This window comes from Scomber japonicus, chromosome 21 (assembly GCF_027409825.1).
Source record: "Scomber japonicus isolate fScoJap1 chromosome 21, fScoJap1.pri, whole genome shotgun sequence".
NCBI classification, from domain to species: Eukaryota; Metazoa; Chordata; class Actinopteri; order Scombriformes; family Scombridae; genus Scomber; species Scomber japonicus.
In genome coordinates this window covers 803,884-831,804 of record NC_070598.1, presented here as the reverse complement: position 1 = coordinate 831,804, position 27,921 = coordinate 803,884, and the positions used below count along the sequence as shown (strand labels likewise).

General features: G+C 41.7%; 2 protein-coding genes across 3 annotated transcripts in view; one reads left to right on the top strand and one right to left on the bottom strand.

Annotated features, from left to right (window-relative positions):
* LOC128382757 (uncharacterized) overlaps positions 1–27,921 on the top strand; it is a 371,423-nt gene that overhangs the window by 153,058 nt on the left and 190,444 nt on the right. The window lies entirely within an intron of this gene.
* On the bottom strand, positions 237–27,668 carry LOC128382149 (uncharacterized). Of its 2 annotated transcripts, none has more exons than XM_053342143.1 (5): positions 27,514–27,668; positions 27,289–27,335; positions 11,538–11,578; positions 2,225–2,504; positions 237–831 (listed from the first exon to the last, which is right to left on the bottom strand). In XM_053342143.1, the coding sequence occupies exons 1-5, from the start codon at positions 27,621–27,623 to the stop codon at positions 488–490; spliced, it is 822 nt and encodes a 273-aa protein (XP_053198118.1). In that variant the 5' UTR covers positions 27,624–27,668; the 3' UTR covers positions 237–487. The 2 variants fall into 2 exon arrangements, with proteins under 2 accessions (XP_053198118.1, XP_053198119.1); XM_053342144.1 differs by lacking the exons at positions 27,289–27,335; positions 27,514–27,668 and adding exons at positions 11,993–12,134; positions 12,240–12,318.

Here is a 27,921-nt window from a genome sequence, read left to right as displayed (position 1 = left end):
TCATGATCTCATTTAACGTGTGTAAGGCTACGTTTCAGCATTAATTTACTCTCTCAGTGTGTAGTGGATGTTTTTATCATTTACATTTGAGTCACTTGGCTGCTTCTTTAGTTTGTTGTTTAGACGTGTTTCCATGTTTCTCACAAATCCACAGTCAGAGGAACAGTTTCAATCAATCAATCTTTATTTATATAACACCAGATCACAACAACAGTTATCTCAAGGCTAGAGTGCATTTTACAGTAAAATCCTTCTGAAGAACTAAATTATTACACAAAGGAGAATTCATCCACCTGTAATCTAAAGGAATGTATTCCAGGATTCAAAGGTCCAAATGAATGCTGATAAAAAGCTGTATCAAGATAAACTATCCATCAATATATCCTGAACTGTGGTGCAGCACAGAGCTGTGAGTTTAAGGTTCTTACTAAATGTTAAACAACAGAAACACCTGAGAGCAGAAGATGTGTTGGTGTGAGACTTTCTGCTACTGTAGTTTCAACTGTTTTGAAACTTCTGGATCCACCTCACAGAGAGCAGCGATCAGAGCTGAACTGGCTCCTGCTCCTTTTCTTCGCACCATGTCGATCAATGCTTCTGCTTTCTCTGCTCTGGTCTGAACTCTGAGAGACTCCATTTCACCATCATTAATGAACCCTTGCTCCAGGAGTTTACCCAGCAGCATGTTTAGATTAGGTTCAGACACTCTTCCAATGAACTGTGCCCGAACAGACAACAGCTGTTTATCTGCTGAGACACTTGGCGTCACTGTTGGACCAGCACCAGGACCAGGACCAGCACCAGCACCAGCACCAGCACCAGCACCAGGACCTGGAAGATGAAGAAGTACCAGAGTTTAATAACCAGCTGAGAGTTTGTAGAGGAGACAAGAACAGAACCAAAACAAAAATGCTTCAAGATTTAAACTGCAGTATCTCTGATTCAGAACTGAAACTAATGATTATTTATATTATTGATTATTTTCTCTCTGATTGTCTATAAATGCCACAAAGCACTAATCCTAGTCTTTGGTTGAGATCTGCAAATGTCTCAAACATATTGAGTTTACAATGATAGAGAAAAGATAAAAGCAGTAAATCTAAGAAGCAGAATCTGTAATGTTTGACTTTTCTGATTGAAAGGATGATTAATTTTCTGTCCATCATCTCTTCATGAAGTGACTGCTGGTTTCAGCTCTATGTTGTTATGTGTTGTTGGAACTTGTGTTTATGGTGTAAAATATGAATTATCTTCATGAAGCCACTGTCACAGACAACTTGATGTTTTATTCAATATGACTGTTTATGAAATAAATGTGCAGTAGTTGTGATGTTTCTCCCTGATACTGCAGCTTCTTTGTTCATCAGTGATGTTCTGTCTCCATCTAGTGGCTGAAACAAAGAACAACACTCTGACCTGCTGACAGTCTGTCCTTTGTTTTTAATGCTGTTACACATTGTTTTATTTCAACCTCTTCTTCCTCTCCTCATTTAACATCAGACCATCATCATCTTCTCTTTGTGTATGTTCACAATAAATTGATGTAAATGTGTCAGATGTTCAGAGCAGCTCTGAACAACATCAGCAGTCTGTATGTTACTTTGTGATTTACTCTCATAAACTTCTCTGAGCTCAGGGACAAAAGTCCAGATGTTGTTTTTAGTCATGTTAGCAGCTTTATGGGTGATAATGTCAGTCTGTCTGTTGATTGGTCCAGACTGAAATGTCTGTACAAGTGGTCATCAAATCTTTCCTCTAGTGGTTTATTTAAAGGTAGCCAAGAAATCCATCGTACATCTCATATTTATACGCATATCAGACGTCATCAGCCAAACATTTCCTGACATTATAAGCCTTTTGAACACAATGGTCTATCTTTCACACAACCACTTTTCTTTCCTGACTTTTCTCAAAATGATGCAAGACTGGAACAAGATGGAAACAACATATTTAGGATTTTATCTGAAGGACAGTTGATCAAGAAGAAGAAGAAGAACCCTCACTTCCTGTTTCACTGAGTCACTCTACATCTGCTCCAAAAGCTGCAGCATGAAAACACAGAGGGACTCATGAATGACCCTTTAGGATTACAGGTCTCAGTAATGTCTGTCATTAAATCTAAAATCATATTTAGTCCTCTGTAAGACTGACTTAAACATGTCAAACTGATATGATGAGATATAAAAACATTGTGATGTCATGTTTGTCTCTTCCTGTGACTGACCTGCTGCTCCTGAGCTGATGTTTGGCAACTTCTTCACCAGATTATTCCTGTTGATCTTCTTTAAAACGCTCTTCATCACCTCCACAGCTCCAGCAAGTTCATATTTCTGCACCATCAGATCCACAACCTTTTGCATCTTTGCGTCCTCCAGCTGGCTCTCTTTGATGGGTTCGATGTCGCCCAACTTTTCATTCTTCAGGTACCATTTGAATTTCTCAAAGTCATCCTTTGTTAAATCCTCCAGAAGCTTGATGAGGTCTGCCACTGACATGTTGTCTCTCTGGTGAAATCAGAGAACATTGAAGGACAGTTATACAACCGTTATGTTTCTGTCTGTTGGTGTTTCTACTGGATCTGACTGACTGAATAAAAGGTCAGCTGATCTGCTGTCATTTAACTCTCAGAGAAACTCAAGAAGATCTTCAGTAAAATGTTTCACAAGTCTACTCAGTAGCTGTTCTGGAGCTTTCTATCGGGTCATATGGTCTTCCTCTGCAGATGGAGTTTGAACCGTTGTCATGGAAATGTAGATGTTCAACTATATTAGAGACTTATAAACTAATAATAACATTGATCATCTCCATGACAGGTCCAGTTAGTCTTCTGTTCAGTTCTGCAGTAAAGCATGAGTGAAACATGGTGACTCTCCTCCTGTAATGTTCTTCATCCTGTTTCATCCTGTTTGTCTCTAGTTATGATAAATCACATTCTAGTTCTGATCATGATGCTGATTTGTGAAACCAGAGAAGATCAATAAACTCAGCAGGTTCAGTCTGTGAGTTTAATGATTTTTCATTTTCTGTTCTGCAGGAAGAAACAGTTCATGTGTTTGTAACAGAAATTGACCTTTAGTTTCTAACAATGCATCAAAAGCACAAAGGAAACTGTAAGTAGCATAAAACAGAAATAGATGAGTATAGAACATTTATGTACAACTAACTCAACTACTAAATGTTTTCCACTGCTGTCACACCTTCACATCATCTCTCTGATACAGTCTGACTGGTCTGATGGTTCATGTTATTCTTCACTCTCTGTTTCACTATATCAAATTATCACCTCTTTCCCCTCACCTATGTCTTCCTGTCCTCTTCCTCGGCTGGCCCTTATCATCTTTAGTTCTTCTACTCACCCTCCCCTTTATATATTGACCCTCTTTTATTGTCCCGTCAGATTATCTTTTGTCATACTCTTTTTTTGGACCTTCCTCTTTCTGTTTCATCAGTTTTTCCTTTGTGTTGTTTTTTTGGACACTTTCCTTCTTCTGACTCATGCTTTTGGGTCCAGCATTTTTTGCACTGTTACAACATGTGAATGATGAATGAATGATTTTACTGAAGTAAAGGATCTGAATTGTTCTTCACTACTTTATAGAAAAGAGCAAAGTGTGTATGTGAGCCTGGCTCAACACCAACACAACAGGAAAGTAACAGAATAATGAACACATAGTTTTCCTTTACAGGAAAATCAGAACAATGTTAAATCAACACTCACCCTGTTTTCCTCCTTCTGCTCTGTCAACTCCAACCTCTAATAACTGACTGCTGATCAGTTTATTAAGAGAAACTTTGACTCTGGTTTAAATCCAACAAACAGACTTCAGATAAACATGTGTGTGCTTCTTAACTGTGACTTCTCTCTATTTAGAGCTCAGCAGTGAGTCACGTGACATCGCTGTGAGGAAATGAAACCAGGAAAACAACAACACCTCAAACTCTGTCATTTCAGATTTTACTTTAAATCAACTAAACAATCAATGTGATAAATAATGATCAGATTGATCAATAATGACAGTAATCATTATTTACAGTCCTGATATTAACACTCACCTGGTTCAGACTCGCCGTTTCCTCTTTCTGCTCCGATGAATTAAAATTAATCTGAATACTTTCAACTTTAACTTCCTGTTTGCTCCTCCCGCCTTCTTTACATGAAACTTCTTCTTTACTGAAGGTCACGTATCTGTGTGTGCAGTAACACTATCTGCTGTGTTTAGCAGCACTTGTGACCACAGCCATTTAACCACATATAGTCTGTTTCCTTTGTTTCTCACAGTGTAGTCTGGTCTTCTAAACCTCGTCTCTACACATCGTTGATCAAGTAGCTCAAACGCTGAAACTTTCAGTTCCTTGTTCTCTCTAACTTTGTCCTGTATGTGTTCTCCACCCAAAAACAACAACATGGTCACATTGATAACCAGATGTAACCTTTTATGGGCTGTTTGTGCTGTAACATCATTAACACAATATCTTTAATGACTCAGATTCTGAGATGATAGTTACAAGTAATGTTTCTGTCAGCAGCTATAACAAGCTTTTAGAGGTTTAGAGGTACTAGTACTTTACTGTAGTACTGTTAGAGGTACTAGTACTTTACTGTAGTACTGTTAGAGGTACAAGTACTTTACTGTAGTACTGTTAGAGGTACTAGTACTTTACTGTAGTACAGTTAGAGGTACTAGTACTTTACTGCAGTACAGTTAGAAGTACTAGTACTTTACTGTAGTACAGTTTGAGGTACTAGTACTTTAATATAACAAGCTTTTAAAATACAACACATTGTTAAAGATGAAACCAGTCAGCAGTGTGTAGTCGGCTCACATTTCAGATGTCTATGAGTTGTTAACAGCTCCACCAAATACTGATTCTTCCCTCTAAACTTCTCACATGCTTTCATTTCAATAAATGTTCAAATGATCCAATATTTCAGCAACAATCAAAGATTAGAGAAAAAGTCCAAAAACTGAGAGCTCAGCAGTGAGTCACATTAAACTGTTGGGGTAAAATGTTATTTATTGTTTATTAGTGTCTGTATTTAATGATATTCTGATTGTGAATTCATTATTTAATAACTCTGAATATGATCAGTCAGGAATGTTCAGCCTCACATGAAATGACGACAAATGATGTAAAATATAAATGTGTTTAAAAAGTGTCTGATAGACTCTAACTTATGTTAATTTGATCCATAATAACAGTTAATGAGAGAAATAACATCATGAAAAGATAGTTAACAGATTTGGATCTGGATGATGAATCAGAAAACTAAATGTGTCTCCACTTCCTGTCAAACTGCAGTGATGTATCAATCAGTCTGATCAGCTGCAGCCAATCAATCAATAAAAGGACGTGTTGGCAGGTAAAGACTTCTGCTCTCATGTATCATAGCTCATATCTCCTCAGAGATCCTCCTCACTCAAACATCAAAATGACATTTCAGTGAGGAGACATCACTGCATGTTTTCTGACACTTTCATCAATTAAACAATTAAACTGAAATAGAATCATCAGATTGATCAATAATGACAGTAATCATTATTTACAGTCCTGATATTAACACTCACCTGGTTCAGACTCACTGTTTCCTCTTTCTGCTCCCATGAATTAAAATGTCTGACTGAATACTTTCAACTTTAACTTCCTGTTTGCTCCTCCCGCCTTCTTTACATGAAACTTCTTCTTTACTGAAGGTCACGTATCTCTGTGTGCAGTAACACTATCTGCTGTGTTTAGCAGCACTTGTGACCACAGTCATTTAACCTCATATAGTCTGTTTCCTTTGTTTCTCACAGTGTAGCATGTAGTCTGGTCTTCTAAACCTCGTCTCTACACATCGTTGATCAAGTAGCTCAAACGCTGAAACTTTCAGTTCCTTGTTCTCTCTAACTTTGTCCTGTATGTGTTCTCCACCCAAAAACAACAACATGGTCACATTGATAACCAGATGTAACCTTTTATGGGCTGTTTGTGCTGTAACATCATTAACACAATATCTTTTATGACTCAGACTTAGAGACGGGGCAGATAGTTGCAGGCGATGCACAATTCATGTTTCTATCAGCAGCTACAATCTGTTCTTTATGAATTCATCCCTCAGTGTCCAAAATGGTCCAGTTAACTAAAGACGATAAGAACTACCTTATCAATTAATTATTATTCAGCTCTGATTCTTCTACATCATCATTCCCTGTTACAGTAAAACACACACACTTGTAAAATAGATGATAAAAATGACCCGCGGTACATTGTTATCATCTGCAGCAATGTCAGTTCAAAATGTTATCAATTGATGCATCTCCCTGAATCCCCTTTCTGTAGTAAGAGCTAACAGAGGAAACTTTCTCTAGTTTGCTAGGTGTTGACATAACTATCTGTCTTCCTGTTTCCAGTAGTGTAGTATCCTTAACAAGTTCATTTTATTTGTTACTACATGGCCCAAGTGTGTGTGTGTGTGTGTGTGTTTGTGTGTGTGTGTATATATATATATATTTATTTATTTATTTTTTGTCTCATTACTTGGGAGATGATATGTATTTAAAGACAAAAATCAAGAGACCAACATCAAAAATGTACAAACCAGCAAATTCCGGTGGTAATTGTTCTAGAAATGACAGAACAGCTCTGAAGTTGCTGAAGTTCACCTACAATTGGAATAATTACATATGGATGAAAGTATTCACTGGATCACAAAGACAGAGACTGAAAGGGTTCACCCAAATCCACCTTTTTCTAAGCAGGGATACGCATGCTAAGACACATGACCAGATGTTTCCTGTTTATAGCCTGAGTGCCACTTCACTCTCATTTATCAAACTCAGCCACTTGGTGCACTAACACACCACACTAATGATATCCTGCTCTTTGGTACATTCCTGCACATACACTGTGTCTTCACAGGAATTAACCTTGACATCTAAAGTGTTCTGTTCTTTATAATAAATGTTTTCCTTCAAATGAAGCTGTCAAACATTGAATTGTGGAACTCAAAATGTTAAATGTATTGTGTTATTAGTCTGTGCACATCAGATCATTAGGAACATGAAATGTAACAAGAAAGCAAAGTATAGCAGTAGTCTGTTCCTTAACTCTGAGCCATAGTTAGAAAGCAGCTTAGACAACAACATCGATGCACCAGGCCATCACTATGATAAACTTGGTGTGAGACTTTCTGCTACTGGAGGTTCAGGTCTCTTGAAAGAACTGGATCCACCTCACAGAGAGCAACGATCAGAGCTTTACTTCCTGTTGGTCCTTTTCTTCGCACCATATTGATCAACGCTCCTGCTTTCTTTGCTCTGTTTGGGTTTTCAGCAGCTTTTCATCTGCTGGGACACTTGGCATCACTGCTGGGACAGCAGCAGTTTTTGTGAGTGCCTTGATCAGGGGCACTGACAGGAGTACTAACCCTAACATGCATGTCCTCTTTGGTGGAAGGAAACCAGTGCACCCAAGAGAAACCAACGCAAACACAGGTAGAACATGCAAACTCCACACGGAAAGCCGGGATGGCCAGGATTCAAATCCAGGACCCTCTTTCTGTGAGGCAACTTCTGCCAGGACACTCTGAGTCTCTGCTGGACCAGGACCAGGACCTGGAAGATGAAGAATAACCAGCTGAGAGATCGTAGAGGAGACAAGAACAGGACCACAACAAAAATGTGTTGAGTTCTAAACTGCAGTATCTCTGATTCAGAGCTGAAACTAATGATTATTTTCTACATATTTATTTATATTTGGTTTATAAATGCCAAAAAATGTCTATCCCAGTCTAGGTCTCCTCATTTAACATCACTTGATGGTCTCATAAAGTTCTCTGAGGTCAGGGAGAAAAGTCCAAATGTTGTTTTTAGTCATGTTAGCAGCTTTATGGGTGATAATGTCAGTCTGTCTGTTGATTGGTCCAGACTGAAATATCTGAACAACCAGGAGCACCACCAGGTATTTTAGGCCCCATGAAAACATCCACCACCACACACAGGCTACACCAACCATACAGAATTACTGTAACCACACTTCTACCTTGCTACTCTCATGTAGTCCAACACTAACTAACAATATTTACTGTCACTGATCTGTAAAAATATAACACTGTGTCGACATGCAGGAAACAATCTGCCTCTCTAAGTAATGAGCTAAACGTCATCTTTTACACTCTACATGTGATCTTAATGTTAAAATTCTTAAATGGAAGATTCTATCTATACAATGATATAAAGAACAAAATAATAAAATCAGCAGTAGAAGAAGTAGTTTTTAACTAAGTCTACATATCAACTAAAGCCAGGTTTACATGGAGACGTTTTTCATTTCAATTGAAGATTTCAGAACTGTTTACATGTGACGTGATCTATTCCGATCTGGTTTACATGCGCCACCGCAGTTAATCAGAACAGACGCTTGCAGTTGTGTGACATGCACAAATTGATGTAAACATCATGTGATTGACCAAAGATGGAGATCTGTCAACTGATTAGCTCAGTAGTTGCTGTTGTTGTGTACAGTAAGTAACAGCTTGATAATAAGGCTCTCCTACTGGAGGCACTACGGAGGGGACGGTGTACCAACGAGGGCCTTTTTGTTGGTAGGCCTACTTTGTGAAAAGGATTTAATCATTCTTATTTTTTCTCATAATAATAGAAAATAAATTCCCACAGACCAACATGTCATCAACACAATGCTGCTCACCTCCTCCTTCAGTTTGCTGTGAGTCTGGTTCTTTATGATCGGGGGACAGGACTGCTGAGGCTGAAGATGCATCTATTGGTCCTGGCAGCAGGAGCAGGGACAACTGAGTTAGTATGAGTAGCTGCTAAAAGTTGAGCTGCATGTTAGATAAACGAGGGCAGCAGTAACTAATGTTAGAGGAGCTAAAGTAACATTAACCTGTTTCACTGAGGTTCATTTCTACCATCATGGACTAAACCCACCTTCTGTAGAATAAGTTGGATGACATATTGTCGCTCTATGATTTCTCTTTCTCTTCATTTTTGGGACCCTGATTGTATTTAATGAAGCTGTTGAGACATGATGCTCATGTAGCTCCTCCTCACTCTAGCAAGCTGCACCTGGGCTGAAGGCAGGACTGAACCATTTCATGTAAATAGAGGGGGGGGGGGGGGGGGGGGTAAAGCCTTAGTTTAATGAGTATATTATCAAGGACTTATATTAATATCTATTAATGATGATAAATTAATGTAAAATATAAACTAATGTTCTTATATTTTTTAAGGACCCCAGTCAGTCACAGGCTCCTAGAATCATCCTAACTTTTCACTTTTCAAAAGCTGCAGCATGAAAACACAGAGGGACTCATGAATGATCCTTTAGGATTACAGGTCTCAGTAATGTCTGTCATTAAATCTAAAATCATATGTAGTCCTCTGTAAGACTGACTTAAACATGTCAAACTGATATGATGAGATATAAAAACATTATGATGTCATGTTTGTTTCTTCCTGTGACTGACCTGCTGCTCCTGAGCTGATGTTTGGCAACTTCTTCCTCAGATCATTCCTGCTGATCTTCTTTAAAACGCTCTTCATCACCTCCACAGCTCCAGCAAGTTCATATTTCTGCACCATCAGATCCACAACTACTCGCCTCTTTGCGTCCTCCAGCTTGCTCTCTGGGATGGGTTCGATGTCGCCCACCTTTTCATTCTTCAGGAACCATTTGAAGCTCTCAAAGTCATCCTCTCTTAAATCATCCAGAAGCTTGATGAGGTCGGCCTCTGACATGTTGTCTCTCTGGTGAAATCAGAGAACATTGAAGGACAGTTATACAACCGTTATGTTTCTGTCTGTTGGTGTTTCTACTGGATCTGACTGACTGAATAAAAGGTCAGCTGATCTGTTCAGTTTACCCATCTCTATATTCATTATGACCACACCACTGCCTGACAGCTATCTTTGTGCAAACCTCAGTCTCTCCATCTGCCTTCAGCCTCACTGTCACTGCTGTGGAAGCCGATCAGGCTACAGAAACGAGGAATCATGAGTTGAGAGCTAGCTAGCTAATCGATTACACACCACTCAAAGAAAGACTTCCAGTTGAAGACTGGCTAACGTTAAATACTGTTGTAGAATTAATTGGTCGAAATTAGTCATTACCCTGTATGATTCATCACTTGACATGGCACAGGCTGATCAATTGACACACTCGGGAACGAACCTGGTAACCCGACTGCTGGAATTATTTTTGGTTGTTGCGACTACGATCTCGAGACACTAGATGGCGGTGTTCTGCTCATTCTCCATATTCAACCTTTAAGACCCTTACTCAGTTATGTTATTAAATCAGAAATCAAATCAATGCTCCCAAAAATCATTGTTGAACAACTTATTCAGGCCCTCATTTTCTCCCGTCTGGACTATTGTAATTCACTATTCAAATCATGTCTTACTGATGCAGCAGAAAGGCTCCTTACAGACACTGGTCATAGAGAACATATCACTCCTGTCCTGGCTGAATTACTCTGGCTCCCCATCTGTTTCAGAATCCAATTCAACATTTTACTAATAACTTTTAAATCCCACCCACCCAGCAGTTCTCTCTAGGTACTCTGGCTTCCTCTCACAGACCAAAAACAATGCAGGTTAGATTAATAGACTCTAAATTGACCGTAGGTGTGGATGTTAGTGTGAATGGTTGTCTGTCTAATGTATGTTAGCTCTGTGATGGACTGGCGACCTTTCCAAGTGTACCCCGCCTCTTGACAGCTGGGATTGGCTCCAAAATCACATTCTAGTTCTGATCATGATGCTGATTTGTGAAACCAGAGATCAATAAACTCAGCAGGTTCAGTCTGAAGAAACAGTTTATGTGTTTGTCACAGAAGTGAAGTGTGTTTATGGGCAGAAGTTTCTAATAATGAATGAGTATAGAACAAGAATCTCTCTTTTTTGTATTTAACATCAACTACTAACTAAACTACTAAATGTTTTCCACTGCTGTCACACCTTCACATCATCTCTCTGATACAGTCTGACTGGTCTGATGGTTCATGTTATTCTTCACTCTCTGTTTCACTATATCAAACTTGTGGACTAATATAAAAACAAAGATTTGAAGCCTGAAGACTTTATTTACTCTGAAATATTCACATGTGAATTTTGACACAGAGCTCCTCTACAAGACTGTTAATGATGCTGAACCTTCCTCTTATATCGGAGTCATGCATGTTAAGCAGAAGGCTTTTTTTAAATTATAATTTTTAGGGAACAAAAAGGCTGCAAGTTTATGGAGATACTGGTGGCTATAGAGGCAGGGCTAGCTAACAGGCAACTAATGAAAATTCACAGGTGGGCGCCCTTCCTCATTTTCTTCCTTGAGGTAACAATGAACAAATAAAGAAATAAAGACACACTTTGCTCCCCTGTTCTTCACAATTTGTCATCTTCCCTGCACATACACCGTGTACATTGAAAGCAGTGGATGGGATACTGTTTAGTCCATGATGAAAGCATCTGAATCTGAGATAGTTGGATGTGTGAATATCTACTTTGAAAATAATAAAAAGCTTGATGTAAACTTACCTCTGCTGGGAGATTCCTCTCTAGATGTTTCCTTCTTGGAGCTGGAGGACAACCAGAGAACAGACTGGAGTTAAATAACCCAACAGTCACTATTAAACAGAAACCTTTTAGAAATGAACATTTTAACAGAGTCTCCATGTGGCAGCAGACAGGGAGGAGCTATCCAGGTAGAAATGGACAAATGACTTCTTTACAGAAAATCTAAGATGTTAACATCATGATTACATTTTCAAGAATCCTCAAACACTCTTCTAACCATCTGGATTAAAACACTGATTCATTCAATGTAATTAAACTAAAACACAGACTGTATTATAAAATGTTATCAGAATTGTTTGACTCATAAGATTCCTGGTTAAATAGTGTACTGGTTAATGATGTGAGTCAGAATCAATGAATAACTGCTCTGTTCTACTATCAGGTGGAGAGTTACTGCAGGAGGATGAAGACTTTACCCTCCAGATCCACTTTATACTTCCAGACTTCTGGATTTCTTTGATCATGGACCTTCAAAGTTACTTCGTCTTTGTTTCCAGGCAGACAGAGCTCAAACGTTTTGTGATAATTTGGTCCAAACTCCATGTCAAAATCCGCTTTCTGAAACCAGAAGTATCCAAAGTGAACTAAAGGTAACAAGCAGCAGTTTATGAATCATGTTACAAAGACTTTTATCAGATATTACAAACTGTTTGAAATACTCACATCAGGCTGTATTATAGCGGCCTCAGGACAGAGAACACTGTAACTTTCACCTGTGATGAATTTACATTTGGAAGGAGCGTCGATGTATTCAGCATCTGGATGCTGTTTAGTCACCTGAAGAGACACCAGAACATTTTCATTAGAGGGTTTATCTTCAGTAAAGGTTGACTTCAGCTCAATACAGAAACAGTATGTCAGCATCACTGATCTGATCTGATACTGGATCTTATGTTCACTCGTCTGTAGTCTGTGACAGCTGTATTCATCTGCTCATGTTGTTTGTATTTATTGTGGAGTGTTTATACTGCTCTCATGGCCAAGTCACTCTTAAAAAAGAGATTTTAATATGAATGAGACTTTTACTGAGTTACCTGTGTGGGTGCACAGATTTCACACAGATGAGCTTCTTTGCAGTAGTTGAAACTTTGGGGAGTGGCAACACTCACACTATCTCATATACTCTATTCAGAAAGCCTTACAACGTGCACCTCTCACTCTGATCTCCTATCTAATACAAGACAAACAAACAAAATCCAAGCCAGGCCTGTTTCTCTACTGAATATAATCACGGTGCATGGATATGGCCATGCTCACTGACAGTGAGCTGAAGCTGGCCGAAGACCTCATCCAGTTGCTTAACCCACTGAAAAAAATGACAACTCTGAAGAGCAGCGAATCAACTCCCACCTTATCCATGATTCTTCCTCTGAAGACAATGACTGTAAAATCCATGACACTACATGCACAGCCCCTCCCTGAGCTACTACCTTACCGTGGTGGAGGGGTTTGCGTGTCCCAATGACCCCAGGAGCTCAGTTGTCGGGGGCTTTATGCCCCTGGTAGGGTCTCCCATGGCAAACAGGTCCCGGGGGAGGGGCCAGACAAAAGGTAGCTCAGAAGACCTCAATGACGAGCAACACAGTTGGTCTTTCGTGTCCCTTGCCCGGACGCGGGTCACCGGGGCCCCCCCTGGAGCCAGGCCTGGGGGTGGGGCTCGGAGGCGAGCGCTTGGTGGCCGGGCCTTCACCCATGGGGCCCGGCCGGGCACAGCCCGAAAAAGGGACATGGGACCCCTCTCCCACAGACCCACCACCAGTGAGAGGGGCCAAAGAGGTCGGGTGCATAGTGAGCTGGGCGGCAGCCGAAGGCGGGGACCTTGGCGGTCCGATCCTCGGCTGCAGAAGCTAGCTCTAGGGACGTGGAACGTCACTTCTCTGGTGGGGAAGGAGCCTGAGCTGGTGCGTGAGGTTGAGAAGTTCCGGCTAGATATAGTCGGCCTCACCTCGACGCACAGCAAAGGCTCTGGAACCAGTCTCCTCGAGAGGGGTTGGACTCTCGTCCACTCTGGAGTTGCCACTGGTGTCAGGCGCCGGGCGGGGGTGGCAATACTTATTGCCCCCCGGCTTGGTGCCTGTATGTTGGAGTTTACCCCGGTAGACGAGAGGGTGGCCTCCCTCCGCCTTCGGGTGGGGGGACGGATCCTGACTGTTGTTTGTGCCTATGGTCCGAACAGCAGCTCAGAGTATCCAGCCTTTTTGGACTCCTTGGAGGGGGTGCTGGAAAACACTCCCCCTGGGGATTCCCTCGTTCTGCTGGGGGACTTCAACGCCCATGTTGGTAGCGACAGTGAGACCTGGAAGGGTGTGATTGGGAGGAACGGCCCCCCCGATCTGAACCCGAGCGGTGTTCTGTTATTGGACTTCTGTGCTCGTTACGGATTGTCCATAACGAACACCATGTTCAAGCATAAGGGTGTCCATATGTGCACTTGGCACCGGGACACCCTAGGCCGCAGTTCGATGATTGACTTTGTAGTCGTGTCGTCGGACTTGTGGCCGCATGTCTTGGACACTCGGGTGAAGAGAGGGGCGGAGCTGTCAACTGATCACCACCTGGTGGTGAGTTGGCTCCGATGGTGGGGGAGGATGCCGGTCAGACCTGGCAGGCCCAAACGCATTGTGAGGGTCTGCTGGGAACGTCTGGCAGAGTCTCCTGTCAGAGAGAGTTTCAACTCACACCTCCGGGAGAGCTTCAACCATGTACCGGGGGAGGCGGGGGACATTGAGTTCGAGTGGGCCATGTTCCGTGCCTCCATTGTTAAGGCGGCTGACCGGAGCTGTGGCCGCAAGGTGGTCCCCGAACCCGCTGGTGGACACCGGCGGTGAGGGATGCCGTCAAGCTGAAGGAGGAGTCCTATGTGCGCTGCTGACCTCGACTCGGGACGTTGTGGATCGGTGGAAGGAATACTTCGAAGACCTCCTCAATCCCACCAACACGCCTTCCGGTAAGGAAGCAGGGCCGGGGGACTCGGGTGTGGGCTCTCCTATCTCTGGGGCTGAGGTTGCCGAGGTGGTTAAAAAGCTCCTCGGTGGCAGGGCCCCGGGGGTGGATGAGATCCGGCCCGAGTTCCTCAAGGCCCTGGATGCTGTGGGGCTGTCATGGTTGACACGACTCTGCAGCATCGCGTGGACATCGGGGGCAGTGCCTCTGGATTGGCAGACTGGGGTGGTGGTCCCCCTTTTTAAGAAGGGGGGCCGGAGGGTGTGTTCCAATGACAGGGGAATCACACTCCTCAGCCTCCCTGGTAAGGTCTATTCGGGGGTGCTGGAGAGGAGGGTCCGTCGGATAGTCGAATCTCGGATTCAGGAGGAGCAGTGTGGTTTTCGTCCGGGCCGTGGAACAGTGGACCAGCTCTACACCCTCTGCAGGATCTTTGAGGGTGCATGGGAGTTTGCCCAACCAGTCCACATGTGTTTTGTGGACTTGGAGAAGGCATTCGACTGTGTCCCTCGGGGGATCCTGTGGGGGGTTCTCCGGGAGTATGGGGTATCGGACTCCCTGATAAGGGCCGTCCGTTCCCTGTATGACTGGTGTCAGAGCTTGGTCCGCATTTCCGGCAATAAGTCGGACTTGTTTCCAGTGAGGGTTGGACTCCGCCAGGGCTGCCCTTTGTCACCGATCCTGTTCATAATTTTTATGGACAGGATTTCTAGGCGCAGCCAGGGTGTGGAGGGGGTCCGGTTTGGTGACCTCAGGATTGGGTCACTGCTTTTTGCAGATGATGTGGTCCTGTTGGCTTCATCAGACCGTGACCTCCAACTCTCGCTGGATCGGTTCGCAGCCGAGTGTGAAGCGGCCGGGATGAGAATCAGCACCTCCAAATCCGAGGCCATGGTCCTCAACCGGAAAAGGGTGGAGTGCACTCTTCGGGTCGGGGATGAGATTCTGCCTCAAGTGGAGGAGTTCAAGTACCTCGGGGTCTTGTTCACGAGTGAGGGAAGGATGGAATGGGAGATCGACAGGCGGATCGGTGCGGCGTCTGCAGTAATGCGGACTCTGCACAGATCCGTCGTGGTGAAGAGAGAGCTGAGCCGAAAGGCGAAGCTCTCGATTTACCAGTCGATCTTCGTTCATACCCTCACCTATGGTCATGAGCTTTGGGTAGTGACCGAAAGAACAAGATCGCGGGTACAAGCGGCCGAAATGAGCTTCCTCCGTAGGGTGGCTGGGCTCTCCCTTAGAGATAGGGTGAGAAGCTCAGTTATCCGGAGGGAGCTCGGAGTAGACCCGCTGCTCCTCCACGTCGAGAGGAGCCAGATGAGGTGGTTCGGGCATCTAATCAGGATGCCTCCCGGACGCCTCCCTGGTGAGGTGTTCAGGGCACGTCCCACCGGTAGGAGACCCAGGACACGCTGGAAAGACTATGTCTCTCGGCTGGCCTGGGAACGCCTCGGGGTCCCCCTGGAAGAGCTGGACGAAGTGGCTGGGGAGAGGGAAGTCTGGGCTTCCCTGCTTAGGCTGCTGCCCCCGCGACCCGACCCCGGATAAGCGGCAAGAAGATGGATGGATGGATGGACTACATGCACAGGACAGTCCAACTATCAGGGAAGCCAAGCTAGCCATCACAAAGGACTTGGAGAAAAGATATACAGACCCAGATCTCCGAGACTACCTGCACAGAGCTACAGTCGTCGACCCCAGGTTCAAGTCATTACCTTTTCTTGATGAAGCTGCCTGTGACCAAGTCTACAAGGACCTCATAACAGAAATTGTGGAGCATGGACATCAGGAATTTGATCTTTTTTTTAAATGTTAATTTGTATTTGATTGTCATTGTTTTCATCATGTGCATTAAATAATTATTGTTATAATTATTATTCATTTCTAGTATTTTCTTGCAGCTTGAAGCAGTGCAAGCAGGACCATTGTCTCTTCAAGTGTGTGACTGAGAAGTTGTTTGAGTTGATTAATGTTCATGTTTACATTTCACATTAGTTTTTTGCACTTTACTTTATTTGATATTGTTGAATTGTTTGTTCCTTTTGTATAATAAATGTTGTGTTTTAACTTCATCTGTGCCTTTTTACATTTAATATTGTGTGAGTAGTAGTGGTTTGTTTATTTGAAATTGAAAGGGCAAATAATCTACTGCATGTTAGAACTAAGATAATATATTTAAATATCGAAACCGAACCGTTACCGTGGGCCATGAACCGTGATACGAACCGTGGGCACACTGTACCGTTGCATCCCTAATGACAACTAATATAACCTGAATGATAATGTGAACATTTACAATGAAATTTTGACTCTATATTCTGTTCTTACTAGCAGCTTTAAAAATGATCAGACAAGTTTCAACTGAAAGTGAAGCTGTAACATAAAGTTTTACCTGTGACACAGGGACATTGCTCGGCAGGAGAAGCACGTCGAGAGTCTGCTTCTCTGTTTTTGGGTTTGGAGGTCGGAGGAACAGCAGAACCTGGCCACTGATTGGTCGGTTAATAACCCTCTTAACCAGATCCCAGACCAGGCCAAAGGCAGAGAGGTGAGGGACGTTCACAACCACATGAGTGTCTGTAATGTGCAGCGGCTTCAGGAAGCTCATTCCATCATCAGTGATGTGGACGACAGACAGCAGACCTTCAGGGAGCGGAGCTGTGAAAACACACTTTTATTTTACTAACAACCTCATTATGATGTTAGTGCTCATTCATTATGATGTTAGTGCTCATTCATTATGATGTTAGTGCTCATTCATTATAATGTTAGTGCTCATTCATTATGATGTTAGTGCTCATTCATTATAATGTTAGTGCTCATTCATTATGGTGTTAGTGCTCATTCATTATAATGTTAGTGCTCATTCATTATGGTGTTAGTGCTCATTCATTATAATGTTAGTGCTCATTCACTATGATGTTAGTGCTCATTCATTATGATGTTAGTCCTCATTCATTATGATGTTAGTGCTCATTCATTATAATGTTAATGCTCATTCATTATGATGTTAGTGCTCATTCATTATGGTGTTAGTGCTCATTCATTATAATGTTAGTGCTCATTCATTATGATGTTCTCATTCATTATGATGTTAGTGCTCATTCACTATGATGTTAGTGCTCATTCATTATGATGTTAGTCCTCATTCATTATGATGTTAGTGCTCATTCATTATAATGTTAATGCTCATTCATTATAATGTTAGTGCTCATTCATTATGGTGTTAGTGCTCATTCATTATGATGTTAGTGCTCATTCATTATAATGTTAGTGCTCATTCATTATGATGTTCTCATTCATTATGATGTTAGTGCTCATTCATTATGATGTTAGTGCTCATTCATTATGATGTTAGTGCTCATTCATTATGGTGTTAGTGCTCATTCATTATAATGTTAGTGCTCATTCATTATGTTAGTGCTCATTCATTATGATGTTAGTGCTCATTCATTATGATGTTAGTGCTCATTCATTATAATGTTAGTGCTCATTCATTATTATGTTAGTGCTCATTCATTACAATGTTAGTGCTCATTCATTACGATGTTAGTGCTCATTCATTTGATTTCTAGACCACTCAGTGTGATCAGTGAAGACCAACACAACTGTCAGTGACCCTAAACTTATTGTGACTGAGCGATCTCCAGTCTGCTCTGTGAGTTTTGAACTGAGATGTTATATCTGAATGTGGGTCAATATTTTATATATATATATATTTTTTTAATATATATATTTTTATATATGTATTTTAATATATTTTTTCTGCTTCACGTTTAATATCCACCTCACACACAAGTGATGAAACAGGCTGTTCATGTCGGTGATCACTCCCGGTTTGTGATGCACTTACAGAGGCAGAGCAGGTTTTCACTCCTCAAATACACCAGAGCAACAGCAAGAGCGACGTATCTCTCTCCGTGGTGCAAATGATCTCTTATCAAGGATATTATTTGAATAAACCTGTCTCACTTCAGAGAACATCAGATATTTCAGCAATGTTTTTGGTTCACATCAGTAGTTTATTACTACTGCACACACAATGACAGTGTAAGCTCCATAAATTCAACATATATTTAAATCTGTTGTTTTAATTCATTTGTTTATAATTGATTACATTTAGCATAAGAAAATTACTGTTATAGTTACATTTCCATTCATTTTTTGTATATATCTATAAATTCATATAGTAGGTATATATAAGTTTCTAGGAGCTGGAAGCGCAGTGTTCTAGTAGGTTCATAAGGTTCTATGAGCTGGGAGCACAGTGTTCAAGTAGGTTCATAAGGTTCTATGAGCTGGGAGCACAGTGTTATAGTAGGTTCATAAGGTTCTATGAGCTGGGAGCGCAGTGTTCTAGTAGGTTCATAAGGTTCTATGAGCTGGGAGCGCAGTGTTCTAGTAGGTTCATAAGGTTCTATGAGCTGGGAGCGCAGTGTTCTAGCAGGTTCATAAGGTTCTATGAGTTGGGAGCGCAGTGTTCAAGTAGGTTCATAAGGTTCTATGAGCTGGGAGCGCAGTGTTCTAGTAGGTTCATAAGGTTCTATGAGCTGGGAGCGCAGTGTTCTCGTAGGTTCATGAGGTTCTATGAGGTGGGAGCGCGGTGTTCTAGTAGGTTCATAAGGTTCTATGAGCTGGGAGCGCAGTGTTCTAGTAGGTTCATGAGGTTCTATGAGCTGGGAGCGCAGTGTTCTCGTAGGTTCATGAGGTTCTATGAGGTGGGAGCGCGGTGTTCTAGTAGGTTCATAAGGTTCTATGAGCTGGGAGCACAGTGTTCTAGTAGGTTCATAAGGTTCTATGAGCTGGGAGCGCAGTGTTCTCGTAGGTTCATGAGGTTCTATGAGTTGGGAGCGCAGTGTTCTAGTAGGTTCATAAGGTTCTATGAGCTGGGAGCACAGTGTTCTAGTAGGTTCATAAGGTTCTATGAGCTGGGAGCGCAGCGTTCTAGTAGGTTCATAAGGTTCTATGAGCTGGGAGCACAGTGTTCTAGTAGGTTCATAAGGTTCTATGAGCTGGGAGCGCGGTGTTCTAGTAGGTTCATAAGGTTCTATGAGCTGGGAGCGCAGTGTTCTAGTAGGTTCATAAGGTTCTATGAGCTGGGAGCGCAGTGTTCTAGTAGGTTCATAAGGTTCTATGAGCTCTTTCAGATATGATGGAGCCACAATCAGGTGAAAGATTCCACTAATATACAAGATATTATTTAATTTCATATTTGTTGCGTCTATAGCAACAGCATAGCAACCGTCTATAGCAACAGCATAGCAACCGTCTATAGCAACAAGCCGTTCTGCTAGCTCAACAGCCAATCAGGCTGCTTCCTCCCCTCCCAGTTTGTGATTGGCTCCTGGATTTGTGGTTCATTTACATACACTGTGCCAACTCAAGCAAGCGCACATGAAGTTTTGAGCGAGCAGAGGCGCTGTTAGTGTGCCTGGTGCCTCATCGCACAGAGCAGAGATGTAGAGACAGATCAGATAAGTCTCACTGCGCTCTCATTAATGTGGCACAAATATAACACCATACACTGCTGGTACAACTCTAACAACAAGTAAATCATCAATGTTTGTTTGTTTTTTGGTTGTAATGAACTCTGCAGCCTGTAGGGGGCACTAACAGGAGCTTTAATATCGCTTTAGTAAAACTCACAGAGCTCAATAATCATCTTACCATCCATGGTTTCACAGTGTGGTAGGTGGATCTGACTGACAGCACCTTCAGGACTGGACTGGATGTTGAACAGCGGCCCTGCAGCTATTTTACCAGCTGGTTGTAGGAGGCTCTCATCCCATTGGACAGTCCTGTACTGTAGCTTCGCCTCCTGAGCCACATCAAACATGAGTCCAGTCGAATTACTCGTGAACACACCTGAACCAGGACAGCTGAACCTGGAGGACACAGAGGAGCTGATCACACAACACAGACTCATGCAGCTTTTTCCTGGTTACAATAAAAACTAAAGAATGAATTTGCTGCAGATAATATGCTGTGACTGCTGCAGTGCTTCAACAGCTGGAGAAAAAACTGAACCGCTGGACAAGATGTGAGTTTTTATGTATACACACACACACATATATATTTTTTATGTAGAGCCAAAACACAACAGAGGTTATCTCAGGGAACTTTTCACATTGAGCAGTTTTAGACCGTACTCTTTAATTTACAGAGACCCTACAACACAACTTCAGGCAGAACTGGGCTCCAGGCCGGCGACCATCTGCCCTAACTGGTTGGGTTGTGAACTGTGTGTTACTGTAAACAGAGTTCTACTGTTAGTGTGAACTTTTAGCCACTAAAATTTGGCTAATTTATCAGTAATCTGGACTTTTAGCTCTTCACTAGCAGTTAGTTAATTTAGCAGCTTCAGATAATCTTGGTGGATCATGAGAAGATACGTCTGAGAAGGAAAACGCAGAGGATCATTGGTTTTTGGATTCATCCAGTTCTTTCAAAGAACCCTGTGAGGTATTGCCTTTGGATTTACTGTGGACCAGACAGTGTCATGATGTAAATTACTGAACTCTGGCTGCAGGGATTCATTCATTACCTGCTACACAGACTCTCACAGACTCAACACGTTTATTAGGTTGATAGTGAGATAGACCACACACCCCTTTAACTAGCCTAGTACCCTCAGAATAACTGATGTCTCTTTCTTTTTCATACTACTAGAAGTACAGAGAGTTACACTTCCTTTGCACCACACAGCCTTTCTAGTCTTTGCGACCACTCAAAGCGCTTTACATCACGTCATTCACACATTCACACACATTCATACACTGATGTCAGGAGCTACCATGCAGGGTGCCAAACTGCTTGTAACAGCCATATATGTATGTGTGTGTTTATTTTTGTTGTTATTAACATTGTTGGTACTGGGGGTGGCGCTGTGGCAATTTTGGTTATGTGTGGAAACAATAAATGAAGCAAAGCAACAGGAATTTTGAGGGCCAAGCCCGGCACGTGTCAGAAGGTTGCACCGGCACGCACCTGCAGTGGAAAGCCACTTACATTTGTCAAAAAACTGCTTCAAGACCTTGGAAACTGTTGTCACCCGTTGCCTGGGTGTGTTGAGGCTGGATCATTCTGCTCATACCTTGAATCTAATTGCTACCAATGAGGTTCAAAAAGCAGCATTGAATGGGCCATCACGTAAGCTGTATAGAAGTGCCATGGCTAAGTGTTCATCTATCTGGAACAAAGCACATAGATCTCCATTAGCCACAGAGGTGATTCAGGAAATTGCCAACATGCAGTTCATCATCCCGTCAGTCACAAGGTGGAGCTCTGAGTTCAGGGCCATCACAAAAGTTGTAGGGGTACCAGAAGACTAGCTGAGGAACATCTTTGACAAGCTTGGTGTCCCAATGCTTGTCACTCTGACAAACTCTGCATTCCTGAAAGAGTAAACTGAGGCTCTGCAGCCTCTAGCTGTTGCCATTGACATTCTCCAGGGGGAGAACAAATGTTACTTAGGATTTGTGATCCCAACTCTGCTGAGCCTCAAGGTAAAGCTGTCTGAAAAGCTACTTCATGTGATTTATACATCACAGATCATCACAACTATCATTAAGGCCACAGAGCAGCGCTTTGGATCGGTGTTAGATGGTAATGAGATGGCGACTGTTTATGCTGACTAAGCACTGAGAAGAGAGATGATATGAGAAGAACCCTCCTACAACAAAAACTGAGTCCTGTTGCAATGGCACAGGGTGAGCCTTCAAACTCTAATGACAACTCAGACGAAAGCTTTTTTGTCTTTGATAATGCCAAATCCTCATCTGACAGCACAGCTCACGATGAAGTCAGGAAGTACCTAGAAGATTCAGTTATCAATCTGAAAGAAGAAGAAGTTTTTTCTGAAGTACAACACCACATTGACCTCCAGTGCTCCAGTGGAGCATCTGTTTAGTCATGGAGGCAATCTTTTGACGGCAATCAGACGCCGTCAGGGTGTCATTGTTTTTATTTATCTCTTGCTCTCTGCCGGACTGTGTTGAGGTGGCTACATGCTGATTTTTTTGCTGCAGATATTTTTTATTTTTGTGAAAAATATTTCATCTTATCCCTGCTTGAATTGGTGCAGAGAGCCAAATCTTTTTTTCCTGGCCGTGGAATGATTAGCGGACCGTGTATTCTGCAAAGGAAATGTGGAAAAACGTGAGTTGTTCATTAGCAGCCGTGGCGCGCTAGCTTAGACTATTAGCCACATGAACCTTGCTAAATTTCATTAGTGAAAAATATACATTGTTGAACTGTGTCCCTGCTTCTTCTAAAGTGAAATCTGGACTGATGAGAGCCGTGTGATCTGCATTTGTGCCGGAGGATGTGTGTATATTATGGAGGACTGAAAGAAAAATGAAATAAATTAATATACCATAAAATAATTATTTAAATGTGTCATTAATTAATTAAATGTGTCATTAATTCATTAAATACCAATTAATTTTATGTAAAAAAATATATTTAATTATTTCACTATTTAATTAATTATTTCATGGTCCTGTGTTGCAGCGCACCATGAATTTATTTTATCTGTCAAACTCACCCATCAAAGTCAGTGGGCGGGGCTAACGCTGATCTAGCCTGATCCATTGCTTTGGTCTGAAGTAGCATGCCTTCGTCCCTACCCGAGCTGAAATCAGCAGGCTGAAGCTGATTTCATTTTAGGTCTAACTCTGCAAATATACCACTTTATCCACATTTCTAACCTTTTTAGGTGAGAAAGTAAAGTAGCCCTTTAGATCCACAATGTGGCGCTAATTTGTCCAAATAACACCTGTTGTTTTGTTCCTGCAAATTCGGAGGTAGCCGTAGCGAGTAACGCACTTCCGGTCATTTTCATAAAATAAAACACTTTTTGCCTTTTATTATTATTAAGAAAACCATAACGATAGAATTGGTGCTTTTAATTTGAAAACAGGAAGTGAACATACCCTCGCTATAGCTAACTTGAAACCATCGAGGTGGTGATCTGTGACATTTGTATTTTGGGTTTTTATCAGAAGTTGCGTTGCATCTTGGGTAATGTGAGTGTGAGTAGTAGCGTTGCATCTTGGGTAATGTGAGTGTGAGTAGCAGCGTTGCATCTTGGGTAATGTGAGTGTGAGTAGTAGCGTTGCATCTTGGGTAATGTGAGTGTGAGTAGTAGCGTTGCATCTTGGGTAATGTGAGTGTGAGTAGTCAGCTCTTGATGCATACTCTGCATTTCTGGAGAATCTAGTAAACCATCCAGGAACTTCTCACATACTCTAAATCGCATACTACAGTTGAAACACACTACACTACTCCAGGAGTTGCTGTAACTGATGCACTTAGATCATATGTAGAGACTGTACAAGTTTGATCAAGAATCATAGCAGACTGATGTGCAACCAGGACTTCCGTCTCTATACAAGTCAATGGAGAATTCACCAACTTCTCACTTGATTTCTAACCTCAGTAAACGTTTTCAAAATGTGTTTATGGTCTCAATCGCTAGTTTAAAGCCTTCTTCAATGCAGTATGATGTTCATTTGGGACATTTTGGCCTCCCTGATTTTATATGTGATGATAAAGCAGGGTATGCATTGCTGCTTCTCTCAGCAGCTCCGGGCAAGATTTAAAGCCATCTTGTCCTGCACCTCGCACGCTCTGGACTTTTAGTGTTGAAGAAAAAGTTTTGTTTGACAGAGTATCTAAAACCAACGTAGATGTGAATAGCGCCACCCAGTGTTTAGGAGTGTGTTCACTAGCTCTGCATCAATCCATTATCTGGAATCGATATGCCTTGACTTGATGTGCAGGGTAACCAATCAGGTATTAGGAATCCGCCCACTGACTTTGATGGGTGAGTTTGACAAATAAAATAAATTCATGGTGCGCTGCAACACAGGACCATGAAATAATTAATTAAATAGTGAAATAATTAAATATATTTTTTTACATACAATTAATTGGTATTTAATTAATTATTGACACATTTAATAAAACATTTATGTATTTAATTCCAATTTTAATTAATTAATGACATATTTAATTAATTAATGACACATTTAAGTAATTATTTAATGGTGTATTTATTTATTTCATTTTGGCACTTTCAGTCCTCCATAATACATATGATTCTTGAGCCTCTGGTGAGTAAACTTTATCGACATTATATACATGGAGTAAAATGTGTATATACTAGTGTTAACATTAACAAGACATTTATTTCATGTATGTAGTGTTTTAAAAAGAAAATAAAAATTGGTTATATGGTGGTGTTTTGTTTACATTACCCTTACTCTGTGTTTCTGTGAGAGTGAGTGGCGGTAAAAGAAAGAGATGAACGGAGGAGAAATGTTTAGCCATTTTGTTTCATGTTAATATCTAAAATATGTTCAGTTCATTTGATGGAGAGTAAGAATAGTTATTATTAGGGCTATCAGTGTTAACGCGTTGCGATTAGATTAATGCAATCCATAACCCGTTAATCTTTTTTAAATAGCACTAATCAATACATCCTCCGCGCCCCCCACGTCCCAGGCCACCATAATACCATCGCTGACTCTCTCTCATTTTATGTTCCACAAGTTCAGAAACTTGGCTCTGCACGCCAAACTGCTGCCGACTCCAGTTCCTCCATATTCTGCACTGACTTTCATCTGTAAATCCATCTTTAATACTCCTGATCTTCGAATTCCAAAACTACAACATTAACAGCTTATCTCCTACACTCTCCTCCTACTGGACAGCTTGGAATAATTTCCAACACTTTCATGACCGACACAACCTCATTTTCCCCTCGTTCTATCTTACCACTGTCATCTGCTACATCACCTATGCTCATTCTGCCATGAACATATAACACCTACTATCAAATCCTACCTCAGCGGTACCAGTTTTTCTCCAAACTAATCACAGGTAATCCCATCCCAGCCATAAACCATCCCCAAGTAAGTCACTTCTCTCTGGTCTCCTCAGCCAAGAACCAGCCAAATGGCTTCCTCTTACCGCCGAACTGCTGTTCACTTGCATACACACCATTCGCTCAGGATACCAAACTCCTCACATCGCCCTGACCCTCAAAGCGATGTTCATATTAGCATTTTTTCAGTTTCCTTGGATGTTCAGAATTCACCATGCCACCATCGCACTTCGACCCATGCCGTCTTGCTTGTATCTTGGACTTATCACTATTAACGCCTCATTAACGTATCACCGCTATATCTGCTCAGACTCAACGATCTAAGATCCGCACGAGCACGTCTCAAATAATTGGAGGTTTTTGGGGGTTCGTCACTGCCCGGGCGCAGCGGCGGATCCTTCGTCCGACCTCCCCACACCGCATCAAGAATCACCCTATCAAGAATCGTTCCGCATCAAGAATACACAATTCATTCAAATTCTGTCAATAAATCTGTTAAAACGTATCTCGTTGGTGATGTGTTCCTTGCTCGTGAACCTACAGTGAAAGGGTTACAGTAAGATTTGGTTACCTGTATGAAATGTTTGCAGAGTCAGCCAGCATGTTGGGTGTGAAGTCCTAAAATGTAGAAAGTGAAAACATTAGTTAGAGAAACTGAACAGCTGGCTCTCAGTCATACAGCTGACAGGATCCTCACTGCTTCAGGTTCTACTCTGCACTCTGTACTGTTTAATTATCACTGATTATCACTACTCCACATCACTAAATGATCAGCTGCTCTTTAACTTTACATTGAAATGATCCTGCAGGACTATGTTGGACAGCAGCTGATGGTTTCACAGATGAGGAGGTGAAAGTGAATTAGGAGTTTCTGATGGAGGAGGAAGGAGCAGAGAGTGAGAGGAAACGAGGGATGAAGATAATAGATGACAGTAAATCATGTTTGGAGCTCAGACATAAGGAGTATTAACCTCTGGAGGAAGCTGAGTGTCATTGTGTCATCAATAACAAATTAATAAACATGTAAAGGTAAAAACATTTTTATTGACTCTACCTCCTCTTCATTATCTCTGCACACAACCTGCAGCTTCATCCTCTCTGGATCATCTCTGCTGTCCTCAGACACATTGAGGGTTGTGTTGGATGTGGACGGATGTGATGAGAGATTAGAGCCATCTGATGTGGAGAAGAAGACAAACAGCACATGTTAAACTCTTCTGGACGTCCTTATGGTCCAGTGATCTAAGACACACTGAAATCTGAAACACAAAGCTCCAGTTTAAGGCTGGACAGAGACTTTCTCCACATGTATCCCGTTGATCTCTACTGGAAAACCTTTATTAGAAATAATAATATCCACATGCAGATGGTCGTGCCTTCAGACATGAGCTCTGTATGAAAAAACACAAACCTCCAGTTTAAGGCTGGACAAAGAGTTAATCTGTGTTTAATTTGTAGAGAAATTGAAGCATAAAAACAATCTCTCACTTTATGGAGAGATTTCAGATTTTATGTTAAAATAATCTAACTGGCTGCTAGCTGTAGCTTCATATACTAAATATTTGAACATCTAACTGCCAGACACCAAGTAGGCTAATTTATAAAAGGTCAAACCTTGCTTTAAAGACTGATTGGACTTCCTGGATGGTGTTTCCTGTCTGATCTGTACCTTAACAACACCACCAACACAGCCTCCTGTGTTGTTTAACTCTGAATCTCTGATAAGTGAACAAATGCACCATGATGCATTCAGAGTGGGACAGAGCTTCACCAGAAACTTCAGAGACTTCACAGAGACACAGACTCAATCTACACCAGTTGTGTTTAGATGTGTATTTTGTCACATTGACACTTTGAACTGGTCTCAGTCTCAACACTCACCTCCTTCATGTCCATCAGGTGAAGCTCTGTTTGGTGTGTTCTCCTCCCTGTAGGAATAAATAGAAACACAGCAGTTATCTGGACTGTCTTATGAAGAGGGTTCAAATAATCACACTCTATCTCTTCACTAAAGATTACTCTGTGATTAAGAATTGCAAAAGTTTTGCTCATATTGAAGTAAATTACTGAACTTAATTTCTGATTTCAGTAGAAACAGTCTCTTACTTTATGTGTGAGGGTCCAGCTTCGTCACTGATGTTTGGAGGAGGATGTCTGGACTCACAGGTGGATGCTGGAGACTCTGATTTGTTCTTTTCCTCCACACAACCAACCATCTTCTGGTTTCCAGTCCATGTGACAGGTAAACCTTCAGAACCAGTGAACCTAGACACATATATACACTAATGTATTTCAGTCAGAGACACTAATGTCAGTGAAATGTCATTAGTGAAATGACATTCACACCAAATGATTATTCAGTTTAGAGTTGGAGGAAAAGTCTCTGCTGTTTGAGGGAGACTCAGCAGGAGAACTAATCGATATTTAATAAACATACATGAACATTAAACACTTCAGACATAAGCAGGAGGTATGATGACATCACTGTACACCTGTATGAATATGAAAAGGTGA

What these genes read in the sequence shown, in the direction of transcription:
- LOC128382149 (XM_053342143.1), bottom strand. Translation starts at nt 27,623, where the DNA reads ATGGTTGGTTGTGTGGAGGAAAAGAACAAATCAGAGTCTCCAGCATCC. An exon ending in ACCTGATGGACATGAAGGAG is followed by an intron (nt 11,579 to 27,288) that starts GTGAGTGTTGAG and finishes GTTGTCCTCCAG; the next exon opens with CTCCAAGAAGGAAACATCTA. An exon ending in CATCAGCTCAGGAGCAGCAG is followed by an intron (nt 832 to 2,224) that starts GTCAGTCACAGG and finishes TTCATCTTCCAG; the next exon opens with GTCCTGGTGCTGGTGCTGGT.